This window comes from Sinohyriopsis cumingii, chromosome 12 (assembly GCF_028554795.1).
Source record: "Sinohyriopsis cumingii isolate HCF-2022 chromosome 12, ASM2855479v2, whole genome shotgun sequence".
Lineage (NCBI taxonomy): Eukaryota > Metazoa > Mollusca > Bivalvia > Unionida > Unionidae > Sinohyriopsis > Sinohyriopsis cumingii.
In genome coordinates, this window is record NC_142972.1 from 7085546 (window position 1) to 7101032 (window position 15487).

Consider the following 15487-nt stretch of genomic DNA (forward strand, 5'->3'; position numbering starts at 1 on the left):
CAAAAATGTAATTGTTTCTCAACCTTAAAAATTTAAATTTGTGAATCAATAAGTTCATAAATAAATTCATGTTAATAGGAAATAGGAAGTCTCTGCTGGTTCAGATTAGAAGTAGTTCTTGTTAGAGTTACTTCCCCTTCCAAGTCTTATTTTATTTTATTAGGGCATGGAAAACAAAGTCCAAAGTTTTGTTTTTAATGCATGAAAAGTACACATTCGAGTTAAGTTTATGTCTTCTATATAATTTTTCTATTTTCCTGACAGATTTAGTATGGAAAAGGCTCTTATTTACTTTTGTAGTTTTAAATATTTCGAGTGACCTGATTTTTAGTACCTGTCTATAAAGTTTTGGGAGAAATACATTCATCTGCATCAGATCCGGTCCGCTAAGCTAAGAAAAACATTCACCACATCCTTTGACTGACATGGTTACGGAGATGAAAGTTAAAAGTGTGGTCTTGTAAATTGTGGGATAGGCGCTGAGTGGCCGAATGGTCTAAAGCACTCACCATTCTGGATCACTGCCATCTCACTGCTGTCTGCATGGGTTCAGGTCTCGGGCTCGGCTAATGTTTGTACGCGAGAAAGCTTATTAGCTTCTCGTGGGTCGGTGGTTCTTCCTGGGGTTTTTCAGGGTTCTTCTTTCACCAGTTATACTGGCCACCATGTATAGCCTACCTTGTGCTGAAAAATGGCATTAAACACTACAACAAAAACAATAGCAACCAATTTGTCAGTTATTATGTACTCCACTGGTCAGCAGCTCAACAAAAGGTCTCACAAGTACTGTCTACTTTGTGCCTTTTCACCATTTTGTGCAATACTTAAGAATTTGCTCACTTAAGGGAAGAATACTCCATCTTGTATTAAATCTTGTTGTAGCCAGATAGTTTGTTTTTGCGTCTCAGTTGTCATTTTCATCATATGGTAAGCTTGTTGGCTTTATCTGAATTGCCTGCCCTGTTCTGTGGTAGTTATAATTCATGTCAGTAGTTGATTTTTATTGTAAGCTTTAGTTGGTAAACTGGTCATTTATTCCTAGCAATAAGAAAATTTCTTTAATTTTGTTTGTCATTTATCCTGATTTTTAACGTCCAATTCATAGTAAGTGCAGAATGATACTTGGCTTATTACATACTTATCCTATTGTCGCTCTATTCTTGTGGTCGTGGGATATAGAATAGACTCAAATGAGTCTCATTTCGGACTTGGGATTCAGAATAGACCCAGTGACTGTCCTTGTGGAGTTGGATCAAGAATAGACCCAATGACTCCCCTTGTGGACTTAAATATAGAATAGACCCAAATAACTCGCATTGTGGTCGTGGGATATAGAATAGACTCAAATGAGTCTCATTTTGGACTTGGGATACAGAATAGACCCAGTGACTCTCCTTGTGGACTTGGGATCTAGAATAGACCCAATGACTCCCCTTGTGCACTTGGAATATAGGATACACCCAATGACTCTCCTTGTGGACTTAAATATAGAATAGACCCAAATGACTCACATTGTGGTGTTGGGATCTAGAATACACCCAGATTTCTCGCATTGTGGTGTTGGGATCTAGAACAGACCCAGTGATGCATGTGGTGCATGGGCTGATAGGAAGATGTAGTATGATTATATGTAATTTATTGACTTGTTATCCATTCAGTAAATTCAGAAGAATATGCCAGGATTCCAGAGTTCAAAGACATGTTCACAAGCACCATTTCTCTTCCTTGATTCAGAGATGGCCACAGAGAACTCAGCCTTTTGTGCATCTTTTGAAAGAAGTCTTCCAGCTTCTGTCATTGGAGGTTTGCCTTTTTGTCTCTGTCATTTGCCTGATTCAGAATACCTGCATCTTTCAGCCTCTTAACCAAGAAAGAGCAGCATTTTTCTGAAACTGCTGTTATTATCTGGTCAGGTCACTGACATGTTGCATCTTTCTTTTAAATGTCGACCTACTTTTTTAGAAGACACACCAGCTGATTGTCTTTACTGATTTTACATCTGTTGCCTGGGAAGGTTGAAACCTTCATTTGTGTACATGGATTGGAAGTCCCTTCACAACTGGTTAGCAACATCATAGCAGTTGGCTCAGCTTGGTCTTGATGGCTATGTGTTTGCAATTAAAGCATAGCTTGGAAACCTCTACTGAGACCACCCTCTGACAGACATAAGAGTAACTCTCATGCCTCATGTAATCCATAGCACAGTTCCACAACCTCAAGTGATGTAGCTGTTTCCATTATCATTCCAGCTTGTGAAAGACATCCATTGCTATTCACATTGTTACAAGACCATTACAAATGCTTTTGTCAGATTGAAGTCAGTTTTCTGTTCCATGGTGAGATAGATAAAGTCACTAAACAGGCAGACCTCTCACAGGTCTTTTGACCCAGAATGCAATCTTTAATTCCTTGAGATTTTTCAGATAAGTGGGAAGGACCTCTCTGAGGCATACCAGATGGGAAAACCCCTTTCCAAGTCCTACTCCTTAGTGAGAGCCTTGTTTCCAAGAGCAAGTGATGGCAGGTCATTTGGAGAGAACTGTTTTCTTTTTCTTGTCTTTGCCCAGTAGCCTTCCTTTAGAAAATGAGAACATGCCTGTGCCTGCCTTGTCCAGTATATTAATATGGGAAGCCTTAACACTTCACCATAGAATGGGTGAGATTCAGCCTTGACTGTCTGTTTCTTGCAAGAAGTAAACACCGTGAAAAAGGGCAGTTGAGTTCATTTTACAGCTATTATCCACGGGAATTTACTCCAGGCCTTTCTTGGATTTAAGTTCAGACGGGAGAACTGAGATTAGTTCCATTGCTAATCTGATATCTGTATCTGGATGAAAATTCTCTGGCAGGATGTGAAATCTTTTGTTTTGCTCTTCTTGGATTACTTGTCAGCAGTTACTAATGCCATCTCATTCCATTTTAGTGCTTCATTCATATGGACATGGGGTTCAAACCCCTTTGTTTTGATTTTATCTAACCTGCATGAACATCTCTTTAGGATCACCTGTGTGCTTCAGCTCCTTGTGGAATCAAATCTAAGCTCAGGAATTCCTTGATGCATTTCCTTTCCCCCATGGCTCCTGTGATTACAAAAGTCTGCAGGAAGCGAGAGGATCCAAGTGACAGCTGCAACTCATATCTTTCATCAGGTGGAAGAATCCTGGATTGATGATCTCATTTACTTGCCTTCCAAAACAACCATTGTGGTCAAGTTTTCTGGCTGAAAACGAGAGATGTTGAATCTACATGCCTAGCCCATGTCAGACAAGCACTCAGAAAGAATCATTTCTCAGAAGAAGACGACCCACAACTTTGAAAGATTTTGAAAGAAAAAAGTTTTCAGAATTGTACTGGTAGAGATGTATCTCATCAAGTCTTTTTTTTTGTGTGTGGAGAAGTTAGCTCCCATCACAAACAGGGACAATCATTCCAAGATCTCCAACATGTTTGTGGTCATGAAAGGACAACAATGGAAAGAACAAAACCTTATAAATAAAAGATTCTTGCCTCTACCAAAGGCCATAACTCCATGTCAGAAATGGATCTTTATGGGTTTTAAGACACCCTTTGAACCACCATTTAAAGCCTTCTTATTGCCCCCTGTTGTACAACATCTACTTCCTACTCATTCTAGCTACAGGGTGCAGGAGCAGTCATATTTCACGCCTTATCAGTTGATCCGACTTGGTGACAATATTGCCATGATGGGCCCCACTTCCCATTGTGCCCATCCATTGGAAATTGATCTTTTGTCATGAAACCACTCTTCCTTGGATCCATCTGTTGAAGAAGATCTGCGGGACCCAATCAGCTCACTGAAGTGATACCTAAAGCAGACTGAGCCAATCAGAGAATGGAGATCACTTGTGTTCATACTGCTTGGGAAAGGAAAAGATCTCTATTCTGATTCTTTTGGGTTATTCACACAGCCTAAAAGGGACAGACTCAAGACCAGGTCTGGATTTCACCAACAGTAATTAAGTTCAGATGTAAACTTCAGACTTGAGTCAAGCAATATGATTGGCTATGGGCTGTCAGTAGCATTTGAAATGGAAATCCAGGACTATATTTCTTCTAAAAGTGATGGACCAATATACAGACTAGAAAGTGAATTTCCTAGAAGCAGGGACACTCACTACACCAAGAGCTCTTTGATTTAAATTTAAACCTGACTTCAGATTAACGAAGCAAATGATATAAAATCTGAACTTTGGTGGTGGTAGATGAATCGAGCACACCATTGTCTTGCAAGTTAACTCCCTTCCCCACTGACCTTGCCACCTAATGTATACGATCTGGAAATGTATTTGAAGTAAAATGTGTTTCTTTAATAATACTTAATTCCACTATATGACATCTATTTCAAGGGTCAGTTCCTATTTCCAAGGGGAGACTACTCTTTAATTTTGTTGTTTTCGTTGGTTGGGCAAACAAGCAACTATTGAATACTTTGTTGAACAACAAACCAAAAGACACAAACATTTTTATTAGTTTAGGAGGGTTGGATTTGTGAGATAGTATTATATAACGATCAACTAAGCATTAATAAAAAAATATGTTTTACAACAAAAATTGTTTTTTTTTAACAGGCTAGAGAATTTGCATTAGCCCAGGAACAGATCATGGAAAAGGAGCGGATGTTGGAGGAGAAGGAGAATGCGATGAGTTCACTGCGGACTGACCTGGAACAGGCACAGTTTGAGGCTGAGGAAAGACAGCGTGCTTTTGAGGAGGCCTTGGTCCGTGAGAGCAATAAGGAAGACCATGAGGAGGAAGAGAGTAAGTTGGCCATTAGTAGATGGACTACAGGAAGTAAACAAAAATTATCAGAAATCAGAATTATTTAGCATTATCCCCTTTCCCAAATTTAGTAAGTTCTGAAAATTTTCAACATATTTTTGTCAAATAGTAATTAAGAAAACAAATATTTCCATCATGGTCTTTACTATGAAAAATATTTTTATTGAACTGTGTCTTTTTACATTTTTAAAAGTTCAAAGTTCACAAAAATGTTATGATTCACATCACTTTATCCATTAAAGAAAGTAAAGTGAATTTTTGTCTGGGGCTAGACATGTTTCCCAGATGTAAAGTAAGACTATAATTTCATCTGATGATTCCCAATTGTTATGTATTCCAATGAGGCTTTTTATATTAAAAGTTTTTAAATTTGATGGGCAGAGTTGTGGTTACAATGTATCTTTTGAAGCGTTCATTCATTCCAGGACTTGTCTTGAAAAGCTTCTAAATATTCGAAGGGCTGAACCAGAGGTCTTGTAATAACTTTTCCACAGTACAGGCAGCTTAACAAAAGGAAAATGGATGCCATCTTTGAACATTCAGTAATAGTTCTGACATTTTTATAACCCATATTGAGCAGTCTAAGTGAAATTTGTGCTCATTTTATGTGTTTTTTTTAAAAACAGTATTTCAGATATTTTCTGTCCATCATTATAATGCAAGTAACATTTAACATATAATGACCATCTGTTTCAAGTGTTTTTATTGATAAGAAATTAACTTTTTTGGCAATATTGTTAGCTGTGGAACTTCAAGTGAGCGAGAATGAGATGCCACGGCCCGAGGAGGACAGAATTACAGCCACAGAGAGTAACAGGTCCCTGCAGCAACAATTGGAGGTATAACACACAAACACGTGCACACACACACACACACACACACACACACAAACACAGTTAAAACATGTACATGCACACAGAAGAATATAATTATAGCTACAGAGTAACAAGTCTAAAATTATGGTGATAACTTTTCTGTCGACTCACTTATTCTTTCCTAGATCCTAGTCACTTGTGAATCTTTTAACCGAATTGCTTTACAAACATGCCAATATATACTGTCCTCTATTTTAACCATGGGTTTATTAGAATATTTGACCGAGATTTCAGACTTGATAACATATCCATTGTCTTTGTTTAAAAACAGAGAAAAAAAGCAGAAGTCACTAAGAAAAATTGTTCTTAATATGTTTTGAATTTTAAATTGATTAGGTATGTAACAACATGAAGCAAGCTGTTTTTTATATCACCTTTTGAGTGAATATTAGGAAAATAAGCTTGCTACCTTTTAAATCAGTCTTTCTGAAAAGAGGAAAATTAATTTTTCCTTTCTATACTATGTAGACCAAGGGAAGAAACTCTTACCCATTAGCCCCTCTTGAGTACCACAAGGTGGCACCACTTTCACTTAGTACTGTCAAAATAGTGACTCGATATTTCATCGGGTTATGCATTCTTTAAGTTGGAAACACAAACTGCACACCTGTGTCATAGACCTGGAAGCCTGGGCTGTTGAGTGAGAGATGGTTTTTGGGGAATCTGCAAAATTGCTGCGGGTCTAATTCTTTCCTATGTTAACCATTATTATGACGGACTGGGACAAAAGTCATATCTAGTAAATTTAATTTACGAATTTTATGTTTATGTTATTGAGATATGTATTAAAAGCAAGTTGAAAAATAAGTAATGGTGATTTGTTTCTGATATCAACTCATGAATCAGGGTGATGAGAAGAGAAATAACTTGCATTTAATCTGCTTTCACTAGATGCTTGTAACTCCTAATAAATACTCTTCCGCATCTATGAAATGTCTGATACATGCTACTTCTGATTCCCACTGTTGACATGAGGTATTTAGATGTCTGGAAGCCACAAAATGCTAAAAACCAAAAATGTACAAGGACAAAAAGAACTACGCAAAAGGAATACAACACTATCAAGTGAGAACAAGTATTGGGTTATAAAATTTGCTTGGAATTTAGGAATCGGATGCATACTAAGACTTTGACAATGCTGTTCGTTCAACCCAGCATCATGAATGATGTCTGACACTTTTGCTCAGTGAATTTTCATAAGTGTCTCTCAATATGTAGATAGACCTACTGAATTAGTTTTTAATATGAGTGATTTCAACACCAATGTACAGAGCAACACTACTTGAGTGATTTCAACACCAATGTACAGAGCAACACTACTTGTTCGATATATCCTGAAAAAGAGTGGTATGTGTAGATGTAATCCACCATGTTGGCACTGTAGTTGTGGAAGAGTTCGATTTTGACTGGCATTTATTGAAGCCATAATGCGCCAGATGTAAACAAACATGATCTACTCATCAGACAGATTGTATCAGAAACTTACAATAAAAAAAGTGCTAATTAGTTTAAAGAAAACAAGTTGCTGTTTATATTTGGTAACCAGTTGTTGTTTATATTAGGTAACAAGTTGCTGTTTATATTGCATAACCAGTTGCTGTTTATATTAGGTCACAAGTTGCTGTTTATATTAGGTAACAAGTTGCTGTTTATATTAGGTAACAAGTTGTTGTTTATATTGCATAACCAGTTGCTGTTTATATTGCATAACCAGTTGCTGTTTATGTTAGGTAACAAGTTGCTGTTTATATTAGGTAACAAGTTGCTGTTTTTACTAGGTAACAAGTTGCTGTTTATATTAGGTAACAAGTTGCTGTTTTTACTAGGTAACAAGTTGATGCTTATATTAGGTCACAAGTTGTTTATATTAGGTCACAAGTTGCTGTTTATATTGCATAACCAGTTGCTGTTTATATTAGGTAACAAGTTGCTGTTTATACTAGGTAACAAGTTGCTGTTTATATTAGGTGACAAGTTGCTGTTTATATTGCATAACCAGTTGCTGTTTATATTAGGTAACAAGTGCTGTTTATATTGCATAACCAGTTGCTGTTTATATTGCATAACCAATTGCTGTTTATATTAGGTCACAAGTTGCACTTTATACTAGGTAACAAGTTGCTGTTTATATCGCATAACCAGTTGCTGTTTATATTAGGTAACAAGTTGCTGTTCATATTGCATAACAAGTTGCTGTTTATACTAGGTAACAAGTTGTTTATATTAGGTAACAAGTTGCTGTTTATATTGCATAACAAGTTGCTGTTTATATTGCATAACAAGTTGTTGTTTATATTATGTAACAAGTTGCTGTTTATATTAGGTGACAAGTTGCTGTTTATGTTGCATAACCAGTTGCTGTTTATATTAGGTAACAAGTGCTGTTTATATTAGGTAACCAGTTGCTGTTTATATTGCATAACCAGTTGCTGTTTATATTAGGTCACAAGTTGCACTTTATACTAGGTAACAAGTTGCTGTTTATATTGCATAACCAGTTGCTGTTTATATTAGGTAACAAGTGCTGTTTATATTAGGTAACAAGTTGCTGTTTATATTGCATAACCAGTTGCTGTTTATATTAGGTCACAAGTTGCACTTTATACTAGGTAACAAGTTGCTGTTTATATTGCATAACCAGTTGCTGTTTATATTAGGTCACAAGTTGCTCTTTATATTAGGTCACAAGTTGCTGTTTATTTTGCATAACAAGTTGCTGTTTATGTCAGGTAACAAGTTGCTGTTTATGTCAGATAACAAGTTGCTGTTTATATTAGGTAAATTTATTTACATTTCAAGATACCTATGCTAAAATTCACTGAGCTGCATACATGGATATCATTTCACGATGCTGAGCTGAATGAACTATTCTGCTGATGCGTTAGGTTCAGTTCCAGTCCCAGCAGTCAGATTCACTGCTGGAATTCATCTTTCCACAGACCTAATTTCATGAGCAGCTGTATGCTGAATGACATCTATGAAGGCTTGGATATTATCATTGATGACAGATCATTTAATGAGGATCCTGATTCTTAGATTATGATCCCCAGCCCTTAGATGATTTATGTATGGATCTGGCTCAACTGGACAGTGAGCATCGTTGTTCTGGTCAGTAAATAGTGACCATGTTACGCTGAATTAAGAGTTGAAACAAATTGCTTTCTTAAGTCGTCGTTCTGTACATATTTCATGTTATATCAGACCTGCCAACTCTTATGATTTTGCCATAAGTCTTAAGGAAATTTCCCTTAAAATAGCGACTGACTTAAGGCATACTAGCAAAAACTACAGAAAAATGATTGTTGCCAAAAATTCCAGATAATTGGTTCATCCATGTTTTATGTGGATCTGGGTTTCATCTTGTATCAGGGAATCAGACCACTTTACAGCAGCACCCCAGATGCTTTAAACTGCACCTGTTTGTTCATGTGAAGCGTCTGCATGATCAAACTGTTGATTATAGAATTTTTAAAAATGGCATCCAGAAAGCGATGCATGTTTAAGATGAAAGGGAAAATAAACTTCTAGAAAAGTGTTAATAATCAACACAGAAGAATAAAAAAAGAGTTTTCAGATTCTTGTGAATAAAAAGCTGGAAAGGACACAGGTTTATTAGACATCACGTGCCAATTTGAGTATGTCTTGTGGCAGGAAATGCAATTGCCGTCGCCATGGGAAATGGAAAAGAATTTCCAAGAGTTGTCTGGTTGAGAGATAGCAACAAGCCATTGAGCTGCATAGGGTTTGGAACTAGAGTTTGTGCAACTGTACTAGTGGTAAATAAAGTCTATGCGTGCTTTACAAACTTTCCAGTTGAACATTGTGTTTATTGTTGATGCGTACTTTTAATTACGTTTTCCAGCTTTACAATAGCAGTTATTGATATTTTGTTACACCATGCTGAAAACTGTTAAATCTTATGGAAAAAAATCAACTTCCTTACTGAGGCTGACTCGTCAGGGTTGGCAGGTCTGAGATCTTTTTTAAGGTTGGAAGTAGGTTAAAATCACTGTCATGGAAAGTGTTTCATAAGAATCTGCTCAGTTTTTTTGTCAGCTTATATTTCCTAAACCTCTTGATGGATTTGCTTACTTGAAATATATCATTTTGAATCTAAGATGGTTCATTCTGTGACGTGTCTGATTTCTCCTTTGACCTTGGGGTCAAGTTCAGTCAGAAAATTGGCTTTAAGATTTTGGGTTTAAAAAATTTATTTGCTTTTATTTCTCCCTGATGGATACATTGCATAAATCATTATGAAGTTAAGACATTTCATTCTATGGTATACTCACTCTCCCCTTTTGACCTTGGGACTCAAGATCACGTCTTACAGCAATTTCTGGATTGTAGATTTGACATGCAGGCCTTTTGTCTTGTTTTAAAACTTCTTTCTATTTATATCGATCTTTTGTTTCAGGCTCTCAAGGCAGAACTTCAGCACCAAAAGGACCAAGAGAAATTGACAAAGAATGACTTGCTACATGCAGAGAATGTGAGGCAAGGGCGTGATAAGTACAAGACATTAAAACAGATTAGACAAGGAAACACCAAGAAACGAATTGATGAGTTTGAGTCCATGTAATGGTGGTTCAGGGGAACCAGTCCTTCAGCCAAACATGTACCATTGATGTTTCGTGCTTGCTGGAACATTGTATCGAGAGTATTTTGGACAATTACTTGAAGAAGAAAACCAGATTTTGAATTGATATATTATATAGCTAGGTGGATGTAATTAATAAGTTTGATGAGGGATGAGTGCTCTCTGTATCACAATTCATGTGACCCACTTCTTCCAATACTTCATCTGTTTAAGTGCTAAAATACCAGTTCTTTATCCAACACCAAGCCTTCTGAAGGAGAATTGAGATAGAGAAATTTAAAACCAGAAACTTTGGTAGAAGTGGACCACTGTGCTTGGAGAGGCTGAAATTGCTTTCATAAAGCCAGTACTATATTAGACCTGTTTTTCCCCATGCATCATAAAACCACAAGAAAGCACAGCAGTACATTGTACTTAACCATTTGCAATTATAATAATTCCTATTAATACTTTTTCTGTTTACATGAGAACATTTATTTCTCAAGGAGCATGTATGTAATGTATGCAATACAATAATGTCTGCTTCAAAAGAGTTTAAAATTTCCTAAAACACTAGTCTTTGTGTATAGTTAATTTTTGCCAGTCACTTCTCTTGGGCAAAGTTAGTCATAACCAATCTTTGTACTGCCTCTTTTATCTTGTTCTTCTGTGAGACAGAGGTATTTAGAAAACAAACGTTTTGGTGAGAGATGTAACATTTGAATTAATAAAGAATTTCTTCACTTTATACATGATTATGTAGATCTTTTTGACGTAGATGATGTACAACAGACTGCGACCTCACCATAGCAATTCCCTGTCAACCAATTTGTTTTATAGCTGTTGTTTCTTAGGCAGCGTATCTTTTGAATCTGATTTATGATGGAATGAAAATCATATTTATAGCAGTTGATGAAATAGATCTTTTTAATTAGTTGAAATTTTATAAAGTCTTGTCATTCTATGTTGTGTCTAAGTATTCAGAACGTATATGAATCCTAACATACAGAATACTTTACATTTCTTGATTTAAAGAAGAGGATCAAAATCTTGTTATTGTAATGGCTTTCAAAGTAAAAGCTTTTTAATTTTTTTCATGTACTTTGTCTAATTTGTTCAAGTTAATGAAAGCCATTTTCATTTTCAGCGAATGTCTGATAGTATTTTTAATGTTTTACTTTAATTTTAAATATGATATGTATTGAAAAGGATTTATATTCACACAACATTGCATGTTAAGAATTGATATTTCGGTTGTATTAAAAAGGATTTATATTCACACAGCATTGCATGTTAAGATATTTCATAATGGAGAAGACGCAGGCCAAGGAAAAATCCAACAAGGAAAGATCCAAGATCTTTTTCTTCATCATTGAAGAAAAATAAAAAATACATATGACTTAGAAAGGCTGTATTTTCAAAGATTTAGTTGCCATCTCTTTAATTATGAACTGTTAGAAGTTTTCTATTTGTAATGTCAGAAATATAAACAGATTGTATTAAATTGTACATAATACATGGAATATATTCTGCTTCAGCCAAACCATATTTCCCTTTTCTGCACACTTAACAAGCTACCCCCAAACCTGTCTCTCTCTCTCTTCCTTACTTTTTATACCTAATATGCATTATTGTTGTGTGTATAGGCGTTTGATATTTATCATGTCTGAGGGATTTGCTCATTTAACAAATGCACTTTTTGGACTGTGATCATAGAGATCATGAAGTGTTCTACATTTGGTTTAGATATTTTTTGATCGCTCATCATCCCATACCTTCGTGCTTGTGCACAGTTTTGTTATAAATAGAGACAAATATTTGAAAAAAAATTCAAGGAATTTTTTTAATGCAAAACACTAAGACGTTTATTTTCATTGTTATAAATTTTCACAGTTTAAAAATTTTGTTTTCTTCATTGGAACTTAAATATGTGGATTGGCGATGAACTTGTCTTGTTTCCATGGAAGGATCATTGTTTGTTGGAGTTTTAAATGGTTGGTTTCATCCAAGTACAGAATCCCTCCCCACCTCCCAACCCAATTTGGATTAGTTGTAAGCTCGTTCGACCTTAGACTGTCTCTTGTATGGTAAACATTCTTACCTCAAGGCATCAGAAGGAAATAAAGTAATACCCTTTGGATCCTTTGAATAAAAAACTATCATTCATTGTTCCCTACCTATTGCTGACATGTGCCTAATAGGCACAATGACCTTAAACTGGTTCTAGAACACTGTTGTTATTGTAAAAATTTAGTAATTGTTTTGTCAATTTATTGTCATTATTTAAGGGAATGCTTGCCAGCGGGCATGTGTAAGAAAAGAAAAAGCCAATATTTAAGTATGTACATGAAAGTAATGATTTAAAAACTGATTATACAATGCAATTATTATTCTAATATTTATTCCACTAGTTGGGTTTTCATTTTGTTTTTCTTTGGCCTTTTTGCATGCAAGAATTTATTTGGTTGCAGAAGCAGAAACAAGTTGTTTTGAAAGACTACTTTAAAACAAGCAGTTAAATATAATAAATGTTTGTATCACGGACTGTAAGCATCGAAGTTGCCAATTTTGTATTCTGCTTGATAACTTTTTTTTATTGAAAGCATTACTTGCAGATGTCTAGTGCTGTATTTATTGTAGACATTGGTATCTTGGGTGGATTATTGATAAGTGTAAGTTGTAGGTATGACCTTGCAGTTTGTGCAAATATTTGAATAGCCACACATTTTTAAGTACCTACTAATTTAAACTAAACATTCCCAATCTTCCAGTTTGTTTGTACATTAGCTATGGGTTCTACCATGTCTGTAGTACAGAAATGAGAAATTTTGTCCAATGTAGAAAAATTAGATTTTCTCTGTATCTTTGCTGTGTTCTGTTAGTATACTGAAGTAGACCCTTTTCCACTTTCACTTGAAATAATGGAGAAAAAAATCTCCAGTTTTGATAATGTTCGGATGGTGATGGTTGGTTGAGTATTTAAATTTTACTGAGCATATTAAACATAATATTTTTGTCATTTGTCCATCGTTCAAATCGTCAAATGTACTATTCTGACCTCCATTAAGTTATTACATTCTACTTAAATAGGTAATGTACCACAGTGTGTCAGTAAAGTTCTTACAAAAGTAATGATACATCTTTTTATCAAAGCAGTATGATGTACATTGATCCACAATGGAGACTACCCATGGCAGAAGTCAAATTAAGCACTAATTTGGTAGTTTAATGATCTCTAAAATGGTGTCTGAGGTGCTAATACACAGCTGTCTCCCCCCTCTTCTGTTAGTACTGCTTCCATGTGGCCAAAGCATTCTAGTCCAGTTATCTATCTTGAATGATATTTTTTACTGATATAGCTAGGCTAGGGTTGTAGTCATATAGTGGAAAATGTATCATGTAATTTATATTTTGGTTTATTCAAGCTGTACTTAGAAAATGTGCCTGTCAGTTTTGTAATAAAATTTGCATATTCCACAAATTCAGATCAAAGAAATCTTAAGCATATAGAGAATTCATTTGATGCCTTTTTTGTTGCTAAAGTATGAAAGTTCTATGCATCAATTAATAAAAGAAACTTTCTAATAATTGGAGCCTCCTGTTGCTGATTCTGATTGCTCAGTTTATTCAGATTTTAACTATAAAAATCCCAGATTGCAATATATAGATATGATTCTTTGAAAAGGTTTTTGCATTAGCATGATGCAGGCAGGAGAGGAAAACTTCACCTAGAATAAATGTAAGAAATGTATGCAACACGTACATTCAAGTGTAATACCATAAGGATGATTTTCAGAAGCATCCAATGATTATAGTTGAAGTGTAAATGGCAAGTACACGAGCCCTAGTGTTCTTGCTGGTACAGTTTGGGTATTGGCTTGAAGCATATTGTGTTTATTTTGTATATTAATAATGTCAGATTTGGGCCAGTTAAACAGATTTGGGCCAGTCAGCATGGGTTTGCACCTTTTATATTCAGAATATTTGAATTGTTTTAAGGTTCTTGGTGATGGCAAAAATTCAGATTTGTTTTAATGGAAATGATGCAAGCTAATCTGAACATTACTATCTGCAAAAGATTTTACCTTTTAAAATGTTCTATTTTCCAGTTAGTCCTCTTAAGAATAATTCAAATCATAAAACAACAGTCTTGCCTGTGTATTTTATATCATAATTTAATCGATGGCATTTGCACATTAGCTTAAAAATCATTTGTGATATTGTATAACTCTAAGATAAACTGTAGAGATGAATACACTTCACTAAGGAATTAGAATTATATTTTTTATATACTCTTTGTATTCATGTAAAGAACAAATAGATGGAATGGATTATGTTAAATATATTTGCAGAGTGCTTTTTGTCATGACTTGTAGTCAAAGAAAAGATCCATTCCAAATGAGGGCTGAATGATCCAGATCAAACTGTGTAGCAAAGGCACAGCAAATGAAAAGATTTAAATGTGAATGATTTTCAATCATAATAAATTGAAACAATTTTCAATTGACTTTTGTTTCCTTGTATTCCAGATTGAGTATTAACTTGAATGAAGTGAGTCATTTAGACATGTATTTTGGCTTAAGGTCACCTGCTCCAGTGTTTCAGCCAGGAAGTGCCCTTGTGGGATTAACACAAAATAGACACATGTTCCACAAAAAAACAGAAATTCAGTGTGCCAGAATAAAGGCGCAAAAAAAATGGATGGGGTGCAGTTTTATCTATAAATTGATACGGTTGTACCAATCAATTATTAAATAACCCATTCTTTTAATGATTATTTAATGAAAATGAATAAAGTTTATCTAGCAATTTTTTCCAATAGCACCTTTGCTCATCCTGGCAATTTTCCCCATTCACCTGAACGTGTATATTTAACTGTGGATCATAAAATAAAATTTACTTGATATATAACAATATTTCCAGCTTAGAATTGGACCGGTACTGTGCATTTAGATATGCCAGTATATTTTTCTAGAATGGAACCAGTCTAATCTTGGAACTGTAGAAGCCTGAATTAAATTATTAAATATTTTTTGTTTCAAGTAACTTATTGAGGTAAGTTAAACATCTGTTTAATTTACATTTGTTATTAAGAAACATCTGTTTTCTTAGCAGTTTTTGTAAGCCATGTGCTAACAAGTAACATGATGTGACCTTGATGCGACCTTGATGCAGTGTTTTTGCATTTGTATTGGCGACTAAGAGGCAGGTATGAAACGATGGACATTTCTTT

General features: G+C 35.1%; 1 protein-coding gene across 1 annotated transcript in view; it reads left to right on the forward strand.

The window, feature by feature from the left end:
- Positions 1-14757, forward strand: part of LOC149785962 (radixin-like) — a 66629-nt gene extending 51872 nt beyond the window's left edge. Inside the window, exons 12-14 of the mRNA XM_089976218.1 lie at positions 4590-4779; positions 5542-5639; positions 10093-14757. Coding sequence (XP_089832344.1) covers positions 4590-4779; positions 5542-5639; positions 10093-10257 — 453 coding nt within the window. The 3' untranslated portion in view covers positions 10258-14757. The remainder of the gene's footprint in view (positions 1-4589; positions 4780-5541; positions 5640-10092) is intronic.
- The last annotated feature ends 730 nt before the right edge of the window (positions 14758-15487 follow it).